The sequence below is a fragment of the Brachyistius frenatus genome, unplaced genomic scaffold, assembly GCF_029030835.1.
Source record: "Brachyistius frenatus isolate BFR_SWC_R1_liver_20210118 unplaced genomic scaffold, ASM2903083v1 Contig_99, whole genome shotgun sequence".
NCBI lineage: Eukaryota > Metazoa > Chordata > Actinopteri > Embiotocidae > Brachyistius > Brachyistius frenatus.
In genome coordinates this window covers 1,045,380-1,066,683 of record NW_027210698.1, presented here as the reverse complement: position 1 = coordinate 1,066,683, position 21,304 = coordinate 1,045,380, and the positions used below count along the sequence as shown (strand labels likewise).

Sequence of the window (21,304 nt, the reverse complement as noted above, 5' to 3'; positions counted from 1 at the left end):
GAAACCAGCAAGAGGCGGCAGTTCAGTGTAAGGAAATTAAGAATTGGTCAAAATAAATTGAATAGTGTACTTTATATTGTAGGGAAACATATTGTGATCAATCCCAGGTGAAAGACAGTGGAGCATGGCCTGATGTCATGCAGGACATATGATGGAGAGGAGGGCATCAGGGTTACAGAAGATGAGGATGTGTGGAGGCCAACGCTGAAGGGTTACTTGGGATGCGGCGGGGGAAAGAAGATTATTTAGGTTTTGGAAGGTGACTCGACTACTTATTAGACTGTGAACAGAGACAAACAGCATTAGACGAGGAGATCCAGTGGGAGGCGGCAGTGCAACTGAAAGGATAACGACTGCCATTATCTACCTTGAGCTTAAAGTGGGTGATTTGTTATTCCTCAAAGCGGAACCATTCTGCTGGTGTCGCGTGACTCCGCCCCGTCCGGGACTTTTAGACGTCTGCACAGGAAGCACAGTGAAGGGAGCGAGACGAGCAGGTTGTTATTCGCCAATTTTGCGCGAGTGTTTTGGTCTCCAAGCGGTTCCTCCAGTTTCTATTGGCAGTATATTCTCTATTCAGCATGTTGATCAAAGTTAAGGTAAGGAAATGATTTGGTTTTTGTCAGCCTAAAGTCCGCCGCAGGTCCCCGGCAGCCCGCCGACGGGACTGACCGGTCCGCTAATTTATCTCGGGGCCCGATGCAGAAGAAAACCGACTTCCACGTTTCCTCCTGGATGTTAAAACGCTGTGAGGAGCTCCTGACTCGGGGGGGAAGACGCCGGTTCTCTCCCGAGCTGCTGTTTACGAGGCTTTGGTTGGTACTTACCGCCGCAGTTCAGCAGCTGCTGTTTGGGTTCATGCTAACGAAGGAAACGCTGAGTTGAGTGTTTTCCGTGTCGCTGGACGTCACGAGGATGACGTCACTTTAAGATCTGGCTAATTGAGGCACGCCTTGTTGTTGTTGTTGTTGTTGTTGTTTGACGTTTCACAGATTAAAAAAAAAAAAAAAAAAGATCTTTAAATGGCACAAAAAATAAATAAATAAATAAAAGCTGGTTTATAGATGATGGAAATAACTAACGACTGAAGTTAAAAGCCGATTCGTCACTTTTTTTTTTTTTTTCTAGATTATGATAGAAAGGTTAAAAGATTCGATCAAACCTTTATTTTAAGAGTGAAACTGTTAAAGGGAGATTTCACCGTTTTGTTTTTAGACCTGGTCCAGGTTGCACTGGATTATTCCACAAAGATTCTTTAAACCAGGTTCTTCTGTGTAGCTGAAGGTTTCACAGGTACGAGCACCCGTCCACACTGACGGGGACATTTTCAAACAATGGTGATGATGTAATCGTCTTCTTGTTGTGTTTCAGACTCTCACCGGAAAAGAAATAGAGATCGACATCGAGCCCACAGACAAGGTGACGGCTTGAAACACTCGATCCCTCGAAAGATGCAAACCCACGTTTCGCTGACTCAGCGGGCACGTTAAAAATGTCTTGTTTTACGTGAATGTAGGTGGAGCGAATTAAAGAAAGGGTGGAGGAGAAGGAGGGGATCCCCCCGCAGCAACAGAGACTCATCTACAGTGGAAAACAGATGTAAGTTGCTCTGCTGGGATCGACCTCACTCTGAAGGAGCGAGAAGATAGTCCTCCTCCCAACTGGTGGGTGGCGGCCCAAAAGTGGGTCACGGGGTCATTTCGAGTGGGTCGCAGACCTGCGCGCGCGCGGGGAGGGGAGGAGGGGGACGACAAAAGTCGTATTTATTTTGAGGACTACAAACTTTCTGATGCTGCGCTTTTATTTTGAAGGACATACATTTCCCGTGACACGGTGTGCCTGCGGTCACCATCAAGAGCTTTGCATCGTCACGTACGTTAAACACGACAGAACACAAATCCGACGGTAACCACATTTAAGAGATACCAGGATGTCCTCCAACATCAGGTCGCTTTTTGCGGTATGCAGGCCGGCGTGCTTCTCTGGCGGTTCGGACCCACGATCCTCTTGTGTGTTGGAAGATGCGTCACATTGACTTGAGCAGCCGAGAGAGTCGGTGGCACCGATTCTCTGCCTGGTTGCAATTTGCAAAAAAGAATAAGAAGAAGAAGAAGAAGAAGAGGGATTAAAAATAACTTTAAGTGTAGCTCCAAATCGCTTTCTTTTTCCTTCTACTTTAAATGTGATACGACCAAGAGGGTCAAAGTTCAAGGCACATTTTTATGAGGGTTGCATGTCCCAGTTGTATACATGCTTTATAAAAGTACTTTTATAAAAGTAGCTGCAATGCGTACCGAAAGTAAACAGAAGTTACGTGATTTGGATTGCAGCTTAAATCTGTTTTGTTCCACTGAGGACAAAGGAGAGGAACCAAAGTCAGTGTGTCAGTGTGTCGCGGCAGCTCACGGTGACGTCACTGGTTTGTAAACTGCCGTTATGAAACCTCCACTTTAACGTTTGTTTTTGGCCGTCGCCATTTTGCTCATTTAAAGCCAGAAGTGAGCATATTTGCGCGAGCCGACGAGGAGCGGTGGATCTGACCGATTGGAAACCCGAGGACGCTGCACCCCGCCCACCTGCAGCGGAAACCTGACTGCACCACGGGCCTGTCAATCAAACAGACACGCCCCCAAACACACAGCTTTTTACTGCCCGATGTTTAATAATGTAGGAATTATTTCTAGACGGACCGCCGGAAAACTGATAAGAAGGAGCGACACTATTCTGACCTGACTTTTATTTTATAAGTGGAGTTGAATGGGACTCTATGGACCCTTTCTTGAGCCGAGCCCCGACAACCCTCGATGCTTTTACACTTTATGACACTTCCACATCGGGCATTTCTCTCAGTCCACTTTCATACACGATACGGTTGGTGCAGCAAAATGCTGCCACGTCTTGTGTGACGCCAAAGATTTTAACACCATTTGAAGTCACTCCGCTTCGAAAAACAAACCTCCAGAAACTGGCGCGTGAAATAAATTTGAAAGAACCAAAACATTCTAATTAATTTGGGTCGTAACAATTAAGAAAGAAATGGCCGCTCCAACCCTTCCTGTCCTCTCCCTCTGTGTCCTCTCAGGAACGATGAGAAGACGGCAGCAGACTACAAGATCCAGGGAGGCTCCGTGCTCCACCTCGTGTTGGCGCTAAGAGGCGGATCGACACCCCACAGCGGCTGCACAGCCCCCCCCTCCTCCTCTTCCTCCTCTTCGTCATCATGAGTCACTGTTGTCACGGGGGTCAGCATGAGTGCCAACGCTTTTTAGGTGTCACCGTCTAACCATGTCACAGCATGGAAATCTGAAAAACCCACGCTCCCGACGCAAAACCAACCAACAAAAATAAAATCAAACGAAAAGAAGAAGAAGAAGAAGAAGAAAAAAAAAAGGACGTTCTGATTCCTTTGTAGATGTTTTTTTGTAAAACGCACATTGGCTTTCTGAGTTTGAGTTGATTGCAGGCACCCAGAACTAGAGACAGTCTGACAACACTGTGGTCTTTTTGCTTGTGAATAAATGCTGAAGTTGATTGAAGTGTTGTCCTCTAATATTCACGCACACATCGAGCACACTCTGTGAAAACTCCAGTTTTTTTTTGTTTTTTTTATTAGAAAAATGAGACTGAAGATTCAAAGACGATCAAAACAGCTGACAGAACACCCCCGCTGGTCTTTTCTCTACGTTTTAGTCAAGGTAGTGATATGAAACAGTCTGAGAAAATCCATTTAGAGCACCGCAGCAATGCCGACTTCCAGTTTCCAGAGTGGTTTTAAAACATTACGAGATGCAGTTGAGGTTTGTTCACAGCCCTCCTTGTACAACAAACTTCCCAAGGAATTACACTCTTCATTGTGCTTATATGTTTGATATCTAAAATATACATCTCGTAGGCAGCGTCAGGCCTGGTTTTCTTCTCGCATCACAACACACAGTCCTCAGGAAATAAAAATAACTTAGTTAGGAACCTCTGTAAACAATAGACAAGGTGATAAATGGTCAGGGAGAGTCTGGGGAGGACTAAAACATGGTTCTGAGGTTAATTGAAGTCTTATTGGCCGCCCAAGTTAAATATAAAGACGTTTAGAGGGGATGAAAGGCACCAGGGAATGAAGTAGGAGCGTGAAAGTAAATGAGGCAGAAAAAGACCGGAACGAACAGAAGACAAGTGAACGCAGCACGTAAGGTTGTGTTTAAAATTCTCCACCTTTCAATCTCCAATTCATGTCTTTGTTTTTCTCAGTAAAATCAAGTGTAGCAGATACAGAGATTTCATAGTCATAGTGGCTCTTTTAGTTAGTGTTGACAAGTGTCCATATTAAACCTGAATATTCAGAAGGCTGCCATCAATACTTCTGTTCCAGAGGAGGGAAACGTCCACGGCTGATTTCCTGTGAGAGGACTGAGAGAACCAGCAGTGTGGAGGGAGTGACAGGAGAGAGGCAGTGCCTGCTGCTGATTGGTCCACAGACTGATGTCAGAGTCCTGCTGGTCGGAGCGGCCGGCGTCAGTGTCCGGGGAACGAGTCGATCTGGACCGTGTCCTGGACGTTCGACCCTCGGCTGGTGTAAGAGACGCGGAGTCTCATTTTTAGGTTGACCTGAGAGGAGAAAAGGGGGGCGGAGTTTAAATACACGCCGTCTGACATCGGAGCAGAAACGCAACAACGCGGCTTATTCTACTTTCACGCACAACATCTCCAATAGAAGGTCAGACTGGTAGAGGGCAGCTGTCTGCTTCACCTGATACTATCTGATATAACACAGACTACCTTGAATGTGAGCAGGCGCCTCGCTTGTGTGTGTGTGTGTGTGTGTGTGTGTGTGTGTGTGTGTGTGTGTGTGTGTGTGTGTGTGTGTGTTCTGCAGACCCACCTTGTTGGGGTTGTTGAGGACCACCATCTGGGTCACCTTAGCTGCGCCTCGCGCAGGAAGAGTGTCGCCGCTGGGGGCCTTCATGTGCAACTGGACACTCTGCAGGGAGGATCAAACAGAGCTTTGAAGTTGAAAACACACACACACACACACACACACACACACACACACACACACACACACACACACACACACACACACACACACACACACACACACACACACACACACACACACACACACACACTCGCTCTCTCCCTCCCTCCCTTTGTTGCCCTGATGTCTCCCAACGAGAACATGTTGGGGGTTAAAACTGACGCCTACAAACCGAGTTCAGAGAACAAATTCCCACAAGTGTTTATGAAATAACTGTTTCTGTTCTATCTCCATTTTTTTTTCCAGTTATTATTTCTATACATGTATCTTACAACATGTCTAACTTTTATCATTGCCAGTGATATCATATCAAATCCTTCACGATGTCCCATGGTTTGGCTCCCTGATACTTCTTTTTGTTCCCCAAAAAAAATGTAAAACTAAATTTGATGTGTGCTCTCTGCTTCGAGATTCAGATCCGTCATGAAATCACAAATGTGCGCGTACCAGCGGTCACAAAGACACGTGGAACTCAGGTGCTGACGTTGATCAAGCGACGTAACTCTGACTACCTCCTCACAAAGGTCAAAGCTTCCTTCTGCTCTGTGCACGCTGCCGCGCCGCATTCGAGGCCAACGGGAATAATCGAAGAACTCTCTGATAGCTCCCAGTGCACACTGTGTATATACAGAATATCGATATCAGAACGGTTTTAGTCTCTTATCGGCCCGGTTCTACTTCTCATGTCAATGAAACCTAAAAGTCCCAGAAACAATAGTCCCGACGTGGCGGCTCCAGATCTGCCATCGAGCAACACAAACCGGTTAAACATGTGGCGACAGCAGGTTCTTCAACCGCTTTCTTCTCTAATAAAAACGTTGCATTAATCTACCGTGTCGCCGAGTGAAATCTAAATCTGGTCCTCTCCATTCTATCTCGCATTGATTATGTATTTATACAAACAGTCTGAGCAGAAGGAACGCCACCGGCCCGCCGGTCCGTCACGTCTGAGCCCACCGAAGGAAGCCGACAGAGAAAGTTTGCTCCGCAGTGAGTTTGTCTGCAGCAGGAACGCGGCGGCCGGCGGCGACACCAACCTTGGGCACCGCGGCCTGCAGGGTGAAGCTGCTGATGTCTGAGTCAGCGGCGTTGGAGGCTGTGAGTGTGACCGTCAGACCCGAGTCGGACTGTTTCTCACTGCTCAGCGTCAAAGTCACGCCGTCTTTGTCGTACACGGTCGCTGTGGAGAACAAACGCTGCGTTCAAAAACAACAACCCAAAAGTGCAAACTCGATCTCAATACCGTCGAGCTGTTCTCTGCTCATCACACGGACATTGTAGGGAAGTTTTAGACTCTTAAATCTAGAAATGTTCTCCTTGTCTATATGTCTAAAACCACTTCCTGTTTCTCTGCGGTAGTTTGTGTGAGCGTGTAAAGATCAGACCTGGTGTGAGGGGAGCCGGCTCCAACCCTCCCAGCAGGTCCAGCAGGTCTCCTCCGGCGCTGCTGCTGCCGCCGCCGCCGGCGGCCGGAGCCGGCGCTGCGCCGCCTGCTGCCGGGCCGGGCCGCGGAGGCTCCTCGGAGGCGCCCAGAAGGTCCAGGAGGTCGCACACCTGAGGAGAAAACCGAAACGGGTGAGTGTGACGGTAAAGTCGTTTCTGAAACGTTTGCGAGGGGATTTGATTTACTCGCATAAAACTGATTAAAAACAAAAGAATGGTAATTTTCTGAGCCACCATGTTGGTCTCGTGGTGCGTTTACGTGGGAAGCCGGAGAATACACCTGCTGAACTAGGATCATGTTCACGGGATGGTGGAAAGAGAGCTCTGAGAAGTAGGTTGGACGTCACTCGACATGGAGGCGTTTGTGGTGAAGTGATGAAACGTACCTAACGTATATATATATATATATATATATATATATATATATATATATATATATATATATATATATATATATATATATATATATATATATGTAACGTATCTCTGTAGTCGTAGCCAGACCTGGCTAGCCTCGCCTAACGAGTGTTAGCTGTGGTCAATGTCAAAAGATAAAGTACATCTCAATGTATAAGAATGTAGTGTAATAATAATATTGTCATCCTGAGCTCCATTTGGTCTTCGTGTAGGTTTATTGTGAAGATGACAAGGTTGTTTGTCACTTTTCTGAAACGGAGCACATTCTCCCGTTTGTTTTGGGAGCTTTCCCTCCCGGCTGCCTGAACGTACGACGCTAGCTTAGCTTTAGAAGGCATTAACGGCGCCTGATGTGACGATGGCAACCTCACCAACGAAAGAAGGTTTAACAGAGGTAAACTGGACTGTTAAATGTACTCCAGAGGTCACGAATGCGGCGTCCCGCCTCACCTGGTTCGCAGGCTGTTGAGGCAGCAGCGCGTCTCCCGGTTTCACTTTGACAGCCGGGATCTCCCTGACGACCTCCCCTGCTGACTCTCCGTTGGTGTGACCCGGAGAGTTCTTCTCAATCACAGGCATCCTCTCCAGCACCGCCGCCCTGCACAGACAACCAGTTCAGCTGGTTAGGCCAGGAACACCATCCCCCCCCCCACACCGTTACTGGATGTCGTAACAATATGTAATATGAAACCTCTGTGTCTAATTTCAGAGGGATACAAGAACAGAAGTACTTCATGTAACGAGGAGAACAGCTCTGCTTCATGCGGCTCTGGCGTACCTCATGTGGTCGTATTTTTTGAAGAGAGCGTTGTATTCAACTGCTCTCTGCTGGAGCTCCACGTCGATACAGCTGCCGTAGATGCTGACGATGCTTCGGATCCGACTGTCAGGGGACAAAGAGTGACGGAGAGGAAGAGGAGCCGTAAGAGGCCATCAAGACACTGAGGAGTATTTTCTTAACGGCACCAAACTCTTGGTTTAATCATAAACTTAAACAAGTATGAAGAAATATAGAAGCTCTATCAACATCTATAGTTGAGACAAATCTTTCCCACAGAAACATGCAGCTGAGACGTAACGTATCAAAATTCTAATTCTGGAACAATAAGAGGTTTTTTTTTCATGAGCGAGGAGAAAAAAGCCTTTTGCACACTCGGAGGCCTGTTGAGCTTCAGCTGCACCTGCAGTTAGTAACACCAGTGTTTCTTACTCCACGTTATCAGTGATGCGTGTGCTCAGCTTCATGGTGGCGGTGAGAGCGAAGCCTCTGGTCGCCGGGGACGACATGTGGGACTGTAGAACCGTTTCCAAGGCATCCAGGACGTCGTCCTCTGTGACCTGATCGAGAGACGAGAGAGAGAGAGACTCTGAAAGCTGCCGTCAACTTTCACTAACCCAAACACTGAAAATGTTAATACCTAATGGCTTTTCTGTTGACATTCAGTTCATTCAGTTATAACTTGTGTTAAAACTGAACCAACTGAAATGCTGCGGTTGTTACGACGGTTACTGTTGCGTACGAGCGCTGCAGAGAGGAAGCAACAACCTTTAGACGTAAATATTCAAAGTTCCGTCACTTGATCGACATCAGCAGCTGAGTTGTGTGTTTTTGCGGCCGCTGGTACGAGAGCTTTTGTAATTTGACCACGGACTTGAGCTGAGAGTGCTCATGTAAGCGCACGTATCACCGGCGCTGACGGTGAAGAAGTGACGGAACTCATGAAAGTTAAAGCTTCCACCTGCTACGTGCTCGTCGTGCTGCTCCGCTTCATTCAACAAGAACAGTCTTGGAACTTTTTACTTGCACCACGTACTGCTGCTTCTTCTTATTATTATTATAATTATTCAGCTGTTGTTGAGACTAAAACTTTAGCGTACTTCATTTTCTTTGATTTTGGTGTCATGATCTAACTTTAGGTTAAATCCCGATGAAGTTGGAGCACTCACCAATAAAGACCAACAAATATGTATTGATATGAAAACCCAGATCGGTGTTTGTTGTGCTGTGTGTACCTGCACAGGTTCGGTGTCCTGACACTCTCCTCTCAGCAGCAGGTCTCCGTACTCTCCGATACACCAGCACGCCACCTGGACCAGAGACGGCTGCAGGTACAGATGTTACACTCAGAGCACAACCACAGGAGGACAAGCAGTTTGAAACATCTGAGCCGGTTTTTCCCAGAATTCACAGCCAGCTGATGCGGGGGAAGACGGGAAGCTGCACCACACTGCAGACGAGTACACGAGTCTGACTTTGATCCAAAAATAAACCCGGTTGCGTCAGACTGTATTCAAACTGAGAGCCAGCGGCTCTGGCTGCTTCAGGACTGTCCCAACCTCAGAGGAAACACATCACAGACCGACTTTACGTTTGTTCTCTGCCCGACATTCACACAAAGACTTTACAATTATAAATCAAAACAGTGAACGGATCATTTTGAGCCTCCTTTGTGTCACAGAGGCTGTGAACTGTGAAAATCAGGGCGTCATTTATTGGTGTGAACATGGCTGACCAGAGTCTGATCATCCCTCGCTCCTCTTGTTTAACTTCACAGCATACATCAATATCTTTTCATGATTATATTGTAATTAGAGAGCAGACGCACGGACCTGAGAGATGTCAGTGAGCAGAGCGCGGTACAGCTTGTTGACGGTGTAACAGTGCAGCTCCGACTGGTTGGTGATGAGCTGAATCAGGTTGGGAACCGTTTCGTCCCGCACGTCGCCCCCTGCCTGCCAGAGTGGGAATCACACACACACACACACACACACACACACACACACACACACACACACACACACACACACACACACACACACACACACACACACACACACACACACACACACACACACACTCTATTAGCTGGACAGCTGGTCCAAGAATTTGGGTCACCCTACACTTTTACACAATGACCTCAGTTGGGGGACATTTTCATAACAATTCACATAAAAAAAAAAAAAGAATTAACATTTACCAGGATGGATTAACCCTTAACTCGTTTCACATCTCTTACATCACTCTTTCCATACACTTCTTCTACTTCAACATTGCAGAGTATTAGCTTAAGCATGAGCTTTTCACTTTCATTCATCCTCTCAGGGGACCAAACCAAAGTTCATGTTTTTGTTCCACTGTAAACATTTGATTTAGCTGGAAGCCTTTTTTGTTTTAATGGAGAAAAATGACTGAACAGATACATTTTGTTGCTACTGTACTATTATTATGGCATTACTAACAGCGCTTATTCTCCTCTCTTGAAAATAAGTTTCAATTTTCAGCATTTTTATGTATTTTTGTAAACTTGACTTCTGATTTCCTTGTTGGACCAAATTACAATGAAATACTTTCCCTTCTCTTCCTATTTTCTGACGCACAAGGAAGATGTCTGCCTCCAGAGTTGTTTTCCAGAACCTTCACTACCGTGACTCACTCCTTCTCATCCGGTTCTTTTTCTTCCTCTATTGTTTAATGAGCGATGATACGCAGCCGCAACTTCCTGTAATTGTAGTTGTGAATCAAAAAGTTATAATCGTCCAAAAACTGTTTTCACACTGCGGACGACCTGACCCACGGTTCAGTTTCAGTCAGGCACCTTTCACACCTGCTATTTTTGTCCGGACCAAACTGAAAAATCCGGACTAAAGAAGGAAGGTGTGAAAGCACCAGGTGCTTGATGAACCAGAAGCGTGTAACATGAAAGCATCAGTCCAGGATAATAATATAAAATTAAAAAAAGAAGTTGTAGGAGCTGTATTATTGAAGAGTGACGTCCACACGTCTCTTATCACATGTACTTAATTCAACACTTCTACACGCGTGTGCAGACGTCACTCGTGTGGCCCCCTGAGTGCTTTAACAGAGTCGTGGAGGAAGAAGCCATAACGGAGGCAGCAGGGTGAGCGGCTCGGTGTGTATTTACCGTGGTGAGGACATGCAGGATGGTGTCAATGTGCCAGCGCTGGGAGGGCGCATACCTGACAGAGACAGAGACACACACACGGCTAACTCAGTGGTGCTTGAGGGGGAGTAAGACACGCACACACACACACACACACACACACACACACACACACACACACACACACACACACACACACACACACACACACACACACACACACACACACACACACACACAGGTTTATCATCTCCTGTTATTGCATCTGCAGCCTCTCACGTCTTGTGCAAGCACACATACGAACAGAGAAGTGCATCGAGTCGTTGAATGATACACAGTAGAAACACAGAAAGCCGTTCTTTGTCCCAGCTGGGCAGGATTATGACCGAGTGGAGACAGTGCGGCCACAAACAGGACATCTCAAGCGCAGAGACTTTTCTATTAAACAGCTGCCGCACATTCTTACCCACATCGCTATCTTGTATTATTTTTGTAACAACACCAATCCCAGCTTGGCACAACACATTCGAATGTATTCACATGCATGAATGTGGAGCGTGTGTGCTCGCATGCATAGACACAGTCTGTGCGAGTCAAACAATGTTGTGCTGTCGGCGCACTTGTCTGCAGAGCTCCACGCACCTCTCGGCAGCGTTGAAAATGCCGCTGGCAGCTTGGGACCTGAGCTCGGGGGGGCAGGAGGAGAGGAAGAGGAGCAGTTCCTTCATCATGGAGCGGATGTTGGAGGCTGACACCAGAGCCAGGGAGAGATCCAAGGCGCGGCTAGACGGACAGGAGAGGAGGATGAATGCTGCATATACAGGCTGGTCGTTAAATCCCGTCCATACAGTTAAAGTACGTAGATGGTCACATGTTCAAACCCCCCCCCCCCCGACATCCACTTAAAAGTGTGTCCAACAATTTTTGAAGCAAGAAAATACACCCTGCTGAAGTGCCCTTTAGCAACACATTCACCCCTTTGTGTTGCTTCTTTGGACCTCAGCCACGTAATCAATTACAAATTGCACTTTAACATGTATGCGGGTTCCCGTAAGAACAAAACTCTCCACCAGCACAGAACAAACAGATCAATAAAGGCCGTTTGATTGGTTTCAATACGCGTCTGTAATTAGTAAGCAAAATGTGCTACAACTAAGCGTGTCACATTGCGAACCATTTTCTGTAATTTAAACTACACCTCACTGCTCCTGTGATGAGATAAGAGCGGACAGCATCAAGCTGCAGTGTGTGCCACAGTTTGTCAGCGTAATCAGAAGTAGCCACCACCCACAGCGGGGGAGATGGAGCCTGCTGCTACCCAATCAAAACACACAACACTGATGTTGCCAGGTGGCGACACAGCTGAGAAACACTTAAAGAGTCTGTGAGCATCTATAGACAGCACTTAAAGTGATGAAGAGTGAGTAAGAACGAGTGGCGCTGAACTGATTTATTTACAGAAATCTATTAATAAATCCATTATTACTTTTTATGATAATCACAAAATGTCACACAAACACCTTAGAGAGGTCTCCTAAATTCCCTACATTTGAGAAATGTGACTGATTCTACTTTAAATTGAATTGACCCGTGATTTGCTGGCTGTGAACCCTCGAAACACAACCCACAAACCAAAAATTAGGCCATTTATTATCACCAGAAACTGTAAAAGTAGAAACGATTGACCTGTTGACTGACAGTTGAACGCCCCGCCCCCGTCATGAAATCTAAACCTAAAATAATGATATTTGTGGTATAAATGACTTCGTCCTACATTTCTCATTTAAAATTTCACCAAAAATTGAAATGTTTACAAAAAAAAATTCTGCTCTCCTCAGCACAACTTTGCTGATATGACTCAGCTGAGTCCAACCGTCACCTGATAAAAATTCAGACTGAACTTCAGGCTGGAGAACAGAAAAGATATGACGGAGATTACGGGATAGAAAAATATATGATTTAACATAGTTAGATATCATGTGTAGCTCCCTTTTTATTTCTAACATTGGTAACACTTGAGCTCTTGGTGAAATGTTTTTTTTATATAAATTCAATTTTTTTGTAAAAGAAATTCAACTTATATTTTTTTTCTTCTTTTATGATTTATGTCATTATACCTGTGTTATGCAACATAAGAGACATTTCTAAGTTTTCCCTTCTTCTAGCCATGACTGTGCTGTTTAGAGGAACAGGACCAGCTGGTGACAAATGAGCCCACAGCCAGTAAAATGTGACAAGAGATGAATATGCCCAGAAACTGCATGGGATTTATTTATAAATCTAAAAAAAATAAGAATAAAGAATCTATCATAACACACATTAGGAGTTAACTTTGTAAGAATCACCTCCGAGTGTCACATTTACCGAACATTTGTGGAACAGCTGTGTCTGAAAAATTGATAAGAAGACGTCAAAGTTACCGCTTGACAGACGCGTCCTGGTCCTTCAGGCAGTCCACAATGGTTCCCCGGTGACGCTGCACTGCATTATGGTCTGTCCCAACGATCCTCTGGAGCGAGGTCATGGCGATATACCTGGACACGGACACACACAGAGAGGACAGAAATAAAGATGTCAGGTTTCTACATTTCATACTATGAGAGTTGAATTAACCGATATCGACAGCAGGGTCACTTCAAATGAGAGTTTTATTAAAATTACATCTAAAATAGTGTCGAACCAACAGCTAACGATAAAGATTAATTCACAGTGCAGCTGTGAAAACCCAGATGAATAATTTATCTTTCCACTTGGACTGATCAAGTATTTATGTGGGCAGAGGAGAGATGGTATCTAGTCGGCAGGAATAAACCAGTCCTATTCCTGTCAGCCAGCCTGAGAGAGATTCAGGGGGCCTGCAGGTAGAAACCAGACGGACCTGTCTGCCCACGAGGTCCTTATGGAGCCAGACGCAAAAAATAGTAACACAACAAAACAAGGCCCGAGCTGCAGCGGCTGAAAAATGACATGGTCTGAAATGGAGCGATCAGCATGAAGAGGCAGACGGTGACCTTCTGGTGGGGCTCGAGAGGAAAGTAATTAGTCAGCTCAACAGCCGGGTGGGAGGTTCGCCGTCAGCCTTGAGGAATGGTAAAAGGTGAAATGACCCTGAGAGATAAGAGGAATGACGGATGGATGGAGAAGAGAACAGAGAGGGGGGGGAGGGGGATGTGTGGAGAGGAAGTAACGCAAGGGAGAGAAAAACAGCACTGACCGGATGTTCCTGTCGTTGTTCAGGAGAAATCTTCCCAGGATGTTCACGGCCAGAACCTGTGGCACAAAGTGAGGGAGCACTCGGTAATGAATGAAGCAACATGACTCCCTGTGCATTAAAGTGAAGAGAGATGGCACCGGTGTCTCACCCTGAGGCCGCTCTCCGACTTGATGTCTAATACAGTGAGAACAGTCTCATACAGCACGGCGTTGCCCACAGTCTTAGTGCTGTCGGTGTTGGTCGCCACCTGTGAGGCAGATCACACACACACATTAGTACACACACATCCATTTATTTGGTCAACATATTAAAAGATCTGTGACATGTTTTGAATGAGGAAAACGTGTTGTTCCTCCCTGTAATACCTCAGATTCAACCTTTAAAACTGCTGGATTTAACACCCAGCAGGTCCTTTCAGAGGAAAATACACATATGAAGTGATGCGTTCATCTTGCTAGCAGTACCGTACTTTCCGGACTATAAGCCGCTACTTTTTTTCCCCACGCTTTGAACCTCGCGGCTTAAACAATGATGCGGCTAATTTATGGATTCAACGGGTTTGGAAAGGCTGGACTGCTGCGTGTTGAAGAGGGCAGCATGAGCTCAGCGGGGAATTTGCCTCCGGATGAAAGTAACGAGAGCGACAATGAAAACGATCTGACATCGGATGAAGCGATTCTGAGGCGATTCAACTCCGACACCGAAGTAGGTAATGAAACAGTACTGGACAACTTATAATTACATTGTCTTGAAAAGACAGAGCAGGGAATCTAAAAATCATGACAGAAAGAGTGATTGTTTTTATCTTTTGTTAAAGTAACACAATAAACCTGAGCTAGGAGGTCGTTCATGGCGTCGCTCGCTGTTTCGTTGTTGCGGCCGAGGATCCGCAGCAACCTCAAGATGCGTACCTGGGAGGCAGGAGAAGAGGAAACAGATGGAAGATAATTTGGTGCACCGAATCAGCAGAAACAAGAGGACGGGAGACGATAGACCTGCGTGCATGTGTGTGTGTGTGTGTGTGTGTGTGTGTGTGTGTGTGTGTGTCTGTGTGTGTGTGTGTGTGTGTGTGTGTGTGTGTGTGTGTGTGTGTGTGTGTGTGTGTGTGTGTGTGTGTGTGTCTGTCTGCCAGTGGGAAAGAAATAAACTGAAGTATAGAAAAACAATAATAGAAAAAAATGTACGACCAGACTGTTCTCTGATCTGAGCCATGCAGAAACACAAAGTAGTTGTATAATACATCCTACAGTGAGTTTAAACAACCTTCATCAAAAAATGTAGTTTGTTGTCCCAGATTAGGAAACATTTAGAATGAAATAGCAGAATTCCAGCTTATGTGCGAGGAGCAGAGAGTGATAATGAGGCTGACCTGGAGGAAGGGATCACTGATTCCTGCCACATCGTGCTCTGGAGAATAACCCGAAATGACAAGACCCTTCATGATCTGAACCAAATCTGGAACGGTCTGAAACACACAACACAAACCCATCATAGCATACGTGTATAGATACTGAAGACGTCATCAGATCAGGACGTGTGTGTGTGTGTGTGTGTGTGTGTGTGTGTGTGTGTGTGTGTGTGTGTGTGTGTGTGTGTGTGTGTGTGTGTGTGTGTGTGTGTGTGTGTGTGCGTGTCCCTCATACCTTTCGGAACTTCTCCAGTGTTTCTGTGTTGCGCTCACACAGCTCGGTGATGAGCACCACGGCACCGTGTAACACACCTGGGGACCAAAACAAAAAAACTAAACACGGAGACCAAGTAAGACAAACTTGCTGCTCTACGTGTGTCTTTAAGATCTACAAACCGTGGTTCTTCTCAGCGAGAAGGGAGCGAGCGGCGGGGGCAAAGAGCTCTCCCAGATCATGGACTTTTCTCACAATGTGGACAGCACACAAAGCAGCCTGAGAGAACAGCAGAGCGGCTCATCAGCAGCATCACATCATGACACACTCGGGAGACGACACTGGGATCGGAGCAGTTCTACTGCACATGGAGGATCTGAAATCCATTCAGCTTTCAAACAAGCTCATAAGAAACACTATCTCACACTACGAGGCGAGATGTCCCTCAATGACAGCGCAAATGGATCAGAACTAGACAACAAATTATCCTTGATATTAGTAAGTCGTGTGTGTGTGTGTTCAAAAACACACTATTTATCTTTCACACTGGGTCAGCTGTAGCAATGTGACGATCACAGCATTAAATGGGGCTTGCTTGAGCATACACAGACTAACAGACTTGCTTTCAAACCGCAACATCTGTCCTAATATTAATTCACGTCCGTGTGGAGGCGCTCACCTTCTTCTTTATGTAGGAGTTGGAGGCTCGGAGCAGCCTGTCGATCTCCGGCGCCAGATCCCTGCACATCTCAGCCGAACCCATGCAGGCCAGTGTGCACAGAGCCAGAGACTGAACGTACTGGTTACTGTGAGCGAGGTCACTGAACGACACACACAGCGAGAGAGACACACGGGTTATGAGGTAGGTCTGAGTGAGCTAATAAAAGAAAAAAAAAAAAAAACAAAACATAAATCATAAGAATGTTCAGCGTTTTAATTAAATCATATGAAAATATCTACTGTACTCTAAACTATCCGACTCACTCAGAGTCTTATTTCGGATGTTTCGCTCCACAGTTTGTCGACTGGGATCACTACATGAACTTGAAAATGTACAACTGTCCAGTGTTTCCCACAGGTTGAGATTTACTTGTGTTGTTGTCCAGAGACTCGTGCAGCTTAGAGGGTGAGAGTGTCACCCAGGGTAATTTCTGTGGCTACAATTCACAGATGTCCCCTGAATGCCTCGCATGCAGGCTACTGGTAGATACTAGCTGGGTGGCTGAACACAGAGAAGCATCTGGTCCCCACTCATTCACAGCAGAGCAGGCAACTCCTGTGTGGCCAAAATAGTCTGAACAGTGACATAAGGCTTTCTAATATAAGATTTACCCAAGTTGAAAGCCGGTGGAAAGAAACACACCACCAGGTCAAACTCTACTATGTGGCTGAAATGAGGGCTTTTAATTTGAAAGGTAAGTTGTGTTTTTTTGCTGACCAATGGTGTAACTTTGATCTCTCTCACTCACTCAGTGACAGACATTTAGTTTACAGGGCTTAGCTCACTGTGGCCTTCCAGACACATTCATGTAATTATGTCATTGACCTAACTTATGTGCACTCGTTTCAATTTAGCTCAGTGAGTCTCTGCTGTGTTTTGCAGAACATTGACGGGAACACAAATTCCTCTCCTCAGCTTTCTGTGTGTTTCATGAAGGGGTGGAGCGGAGCACAAGATGGACAGGTGAAGTGAGGGTAACGTTACTTAAGTTAGCATCAACTACACTTGTTATGAGAATTTAAGTGCAATAAAAGCCAACAGAGTCATTCAGTAAAAGATCAACCCCAAACCTCCAACTTCTTGCAAACATATAGGCGGTGGAGCGAGGGGAGATCGTCCACTCGTTAATAGATCGCAGAATTTATAATTCTTTAAGACAAATGAAAACATAAAAAATGCTAAATACTCAAGAAAAGTCTATGTGGGAAACACTGCTGTCATCTATAACTGTCTCGCCAATGAGTAACATGCTCTGTGCCGATGGTGTGAATCGTAAAAAAAAGAGGATCTTGTGCAAACAATGGTACGATTATCATTATAAATGTGACACAAAGGATTTGACAACACTTTATTACTTCTACCCTTCCCATTCCTGTATTCTGTTCATATACAGCATATATAAACTGATATATATATATATATATATATATATATACACACATATATATATATATATGTAAGCAGATACATTTTAAGTGTTTAATAATTCATTTGTAAACTGAATCTCCTATGTATTGTATGATGAGATAATGAATGATCGTAACTGTTTCCTTTGGGTTGTCCTTACTTCTTAATGGAGTTAGTGATGAGCAGGCTGGCGTCCTGCTTCTCATCCAGCAGCATCATGGCTCCGAGGTATCCCACCCGCTTCTCGTTGTAGCGTGGGCTGGCTATCATCCGAACACACTCCATCTAGTGAGAAGAGCAACAACTCTTTAAAATGTGAAGTCACATGAAACACTGACACCACCAATGACCGGAGGGGAATTCTCTGCTCTTTAACAGCTCCAACTGGAGGTCAGTCTCAGTCTCAACTCAAGTGCTGCAGCCCCTCAGGCTGGGAGGGATTCAGTGGCCTAGTTCCAGTCTCCACCCTCGTGGACTCAGACTTTGACAGACTTTGCTTGGGGGAATCAAATAACAAGGAAAGTACAAAAGAGCAAGACAGGCAAGTATAAACAAATTCATAGATATTACACGTATTATTTAGTATGTGATTCCCCTTTTCTCTGTACACTCATATTTTGGCTGAGCGTCCAGATAATGTCTGATCAGTGCTGAGGCCGTATGGCCTGCTGGCCTTTTTTTATCAGGACTGCCTGGGCCAGTATGTTGTGATGAAGTGAACCCAGACCCGCCCAGCAATCCAACCCAAAGCAAAGCAAACCCATGACAGGCATTAGCCAAATCCCCTCACCTGACCGAAGTGAGCCGGGTAGCCCAGCATGTGCACGTAGAGCAGCTTTGCCAGGTTGTGAGATCGCCCCCCGTTGTCGGCCTGCCTGAACTGAGCTCGGATGGCAGCGCACTCCCGCTGGATGACACCCCGCTCTTCACACTGAGTCCGGGCTGACCTGATGGCCCGGATCATCTCCTGCAGGGGCACTGATGGAGACATGGCTGTGTGTGTGTGTGTGTGTGTGTGTGTGTGTGTGTGTGTGAGTGAGTGTGTGTTTATATGTGTGTGTGTGTATATATGTGTATATATGTGAGTGAGTGAGTGTGTGTGTGTGTGTGTGTGTGTGTGTGAGTGAGTGTGTGTATATGTGTGAGTGAGTGTGTGTGTGTTTATGTGTGTGAGTGAGTGTGTGTTTATATATGTGTGTGTGTGTGTATATATGTGTATATATGTGAGTGAGTGAGTGTGTGTGTTTATGTGTGTGTGTGTGTGTGTGTGTGTGTGTGTGTGTGTGTGTGTGTGTGTGTGTGTGTGTGTGTGTGTTAAAGAACCAGATTATGAAGAGAACTCCTCAGACTGCTCGTTGGTGTTTCACTTCCTGTCTCAGTGTGTCGGTGAACTAATGAAGCAGCTGTCTCTGTTATAACTCTCAGACTCTCTCCACCGTTTCTACAAACACGCCTGCTGAAGCGGATTTAATTTAAAAAAAAAAAAAAACAACAGTTAAAACTTCAACTACAAGTTTAAAACACCGACCAGCTGTTTCCGGTCCGTCGTCGCGTAATTCACTCACAAAGCTGCTTTAATAAAAATAAAAAAAAACCTCTCCGTCATCCATCGACACCCACATAACTTTGACGGGGTGTAATAAACGTGTTTCGACGGGTTGGCGACCCGGTCCGGGTGTCTGTGATGCGGGTCAGTGAGACGAGGCCGGCCACCTGACCGAACCGGGCGAACCCTGCAGATGCTGTCGAGCTGCTACGTGGGAGACAGACGAGCTACAGAGCTAGCCGGGTTAGCGTGCCAGGCGGCTGACGTGCTTGGTTTTAACCGACAAAACAACAACGTACCTCTTCACACTGCGCGGAACTGCCGGTATTTAACAAGTGAAACCGTTCAACCGGGAGTCCCCCCTCCTACGCACGGCAACAGTCAGTCGGCTGGAAACCCAAATACCGTAACGCCATGTAGTTAGCGTCAAGGTAGCACAGGAAATCCGTCGACTTCCTGTCGCGACTTTCAAAATAAAAGACGCCGTGCTCGATATTGATTTTGCGATAGTTAGGTAGTTACTTTATTAATCCCCAAGGGGACTTTTTTTTTTCGCTACAGCAGCATACAGGAAGCAATAAGATAATAATAGAATAATAAAAAGCAATAAAATAGCAGTAAAAAAAAATATTAAATATAAAATGCACAGTATATACAGTACAGTATATATCTATATATTATATATTAAACAACCAAGAAACACAGACAACACTTCAAATGACAGTAGGGGTGGTGGCTACATACTGAATACACAAGAGTCGATATATTGTCCTCACAACGTTTCGTTCATTAAAAAGGCATTTTTATAAAGCACATTTTGACATGTAATAACAGGTGTTTCTTTTTCTTAGAAAAAAGTTTACAACAATTTGTTATAGTAATAAAATCACAGGTTCAAATATTTAAAACAAAAAGCTATGCCTTACCATATATGCAACAAGCCAAACATTTTTTTGTTTTTTTCTTAAAAATGTATTTGACAAAATACTTCAATCAACCATATTTCAATGTCCCTATCGACACATGGACAAATAGGAATCTTTGTTCAAATCTCTGTTCAAATAGTACAATATAAATAGATCTTGTAGACACTAGTTATTTGGCAGCTGTTATGCAGGTCAAGTTGTGTCCTGTAAAGCATTTCATATTAAATATCAAACATATGGAACATGCCTATTTATAGCTCACCTCTGGCAAAATAATACTGTTGACTGTGTTTTTTGGTTGTTTGTATATAATATATAGAGATATATACTGCACTGTATACACTGTATATACTGTTCATTTTATATTTATATTTTATAATTTTACTGCTATTTTATTGCTTTCTATTATTATTATCTTGTTGCTTCTGTATGCTGCTGTAGCGAAGAAAAAAAAATGTCCCCTCGGGGTTTAATAAAGTAACTACCTAACCTAACCTAACCTATTTGAAATATATATACCCAGAAGGTCAACCCTCAATTCACTTTAAAATGTCAAATACCCATTTCTTTATAATAAGGGTCTTACAATTTCAAAGGTTGCCTACTATACATGGAATAACTGGATAATGTTTTAACATGCAAGATGCACCCTAAAAACACCATAAAGACAAAGACTAGACTAGCAGCCACACAAAGTAGGCCACTGCCCAGACATCAATGGACATAGGGCTCCAAAAATTGTAGATTTGTTTTTTTCCAAAAATATAGGAATATAAGCAACTAAATATGCCTAACCCTGTCTGAATATGATTTACATTTCTATTACATGTTGCATTAGCTAGATGCATACATTTGGGCTTTTATTTTGAAGGGGCAAAACATTATTTTTTTCCCCCCCTCTTAGTCTTGGTACTGTGACATCTTGACCCACCTTGGCATTTCTTTTGATACCTGTTCATGACTTCCGCAATTTGATCACTCATTGCGGGTGGACTCCACCCCCTCCATATCAGGCTTTCCAAAAGGTGGCTGAAACATTGATGAGCAGGTGCAGCAGGAAGCACAATACCACGTCAG

At 44.9% G+C, this 21,304-nt stretch overlaps 2 protein-coding genes across 2 annotated transcripts; one reads left to right on the top strand and one right to left on the bottom strand.

Moving 5' to 3' along the window:
• The first annotated feature begins 477 nt into the window (after positions 1-477).
• nedd8l (NEDD8 ubiquitin like modifier, like) lies at positions 478-3,531 on the top strand. The gene is made up of 4 exons (XM_069711427.1): positions 478-599; positions 1,372-1,419; positions 1,517-1,599; positions 3,083-3,531. Exons 1-4 carry the CDS (start codon positions 582-584, stop codon positions 3,222-3,224), a joined length of 291 nt encoding a protein of 96 aa, XP_069567528.1. The 5' UTR covers positions 478-581; the 3' UTR covers positions 3,225-3,531.
• A 137-nt stretch (positions 3,532-3,668) lies between these two features.
• ap1g2 (adaptor related protein complex 1 subunit gamma 2) lies at positions 3,669-19,733 on the bottom strand. The gene is made up of 22 exons (XM_069711411.1): positions 19,601-19,733; positions 18,546-18,748; positions 17,916-18,040; positions 16,307-16,448; positions 15,810-15,906; positions 15,649-15,725; positions 15,375-15,470; positions 14,836-14,916; positions 14,154-14,252; positions 14,006-14,061; positions 13,212-13,325; positions 11,434-11,574; positions 10,813-10,867; positions 9,500-9,622; positions 8,903-8,992; positions 8,100-8,227; positions 7,668-7,772; positions 7,340-7,487; positions 6,415-6,583; positions 6,067-6,209; positions 4,874-4,972; positions 3,669-4,599 (listed from the first exon to the last, which is right to left on the bottom strand). The coding sequence occupies exons 2-22, from the start codon at positions 18,744-18,746 to the stop codon at positions 4,507-4,509; spliced, it is 2,382 nt and encodes a 793-aa protein (XP_069567512.1). The 5' UTR covers positions 18,747-18,748; positions 19,601-19,733; the 3' UTR covers positions 3,669-4,506.
• Between the last annotated feature and the right edge of the window lie 1,571 nt (positions 19,734-21,304).

What these genes read in the sequence shown, in the direction of transcription:
- nedd8l (XM_069711427.1), top strand. An exon ending in ACATCGAGCCCACAGACAAG is followed by an intron (nt 1,420 to 1,516) that starts GTGACGGCTTGA and finishes ACGTGAATGTAG; the next exon opens with GTGGAGCGAATTAAAGAAAG. An exon ending in ATCTACAGTGGAAAACAGAT is followed by an intron (nt 1,600 to 3,082) that starts GTAAGTTGCTCT and finishes GTGTCCTCTCAG; the next exon opens with GAACGATGAGAAGACGGCAG.
- ap1g2 (XM_069711411.1), bottom strand. Translation starts at nt 18,746, where the DNA reads ATGTCTCCATCAGTGCCCCTGCAGGAGATGATCCGGGCCATCAGGTCA. An exon ending in AGGACACCGAACCTGTGCAG is followed by an intron (nt 8,228 to 8,902) that starts GTACACACAGCA and finishes TCTCTCGATCAG; the next exon opens with GTCACAGAGGACGACGTCCT. An exon ending in AAAAAATACGACCACATGAG is followed by an intron (nt 7,488 to 7,667) that starts GTACGCCAGAGC and finishes TTGTCTGTGCAG; the next exon opens with GGCGGCGGTGCTGGAGAGGA.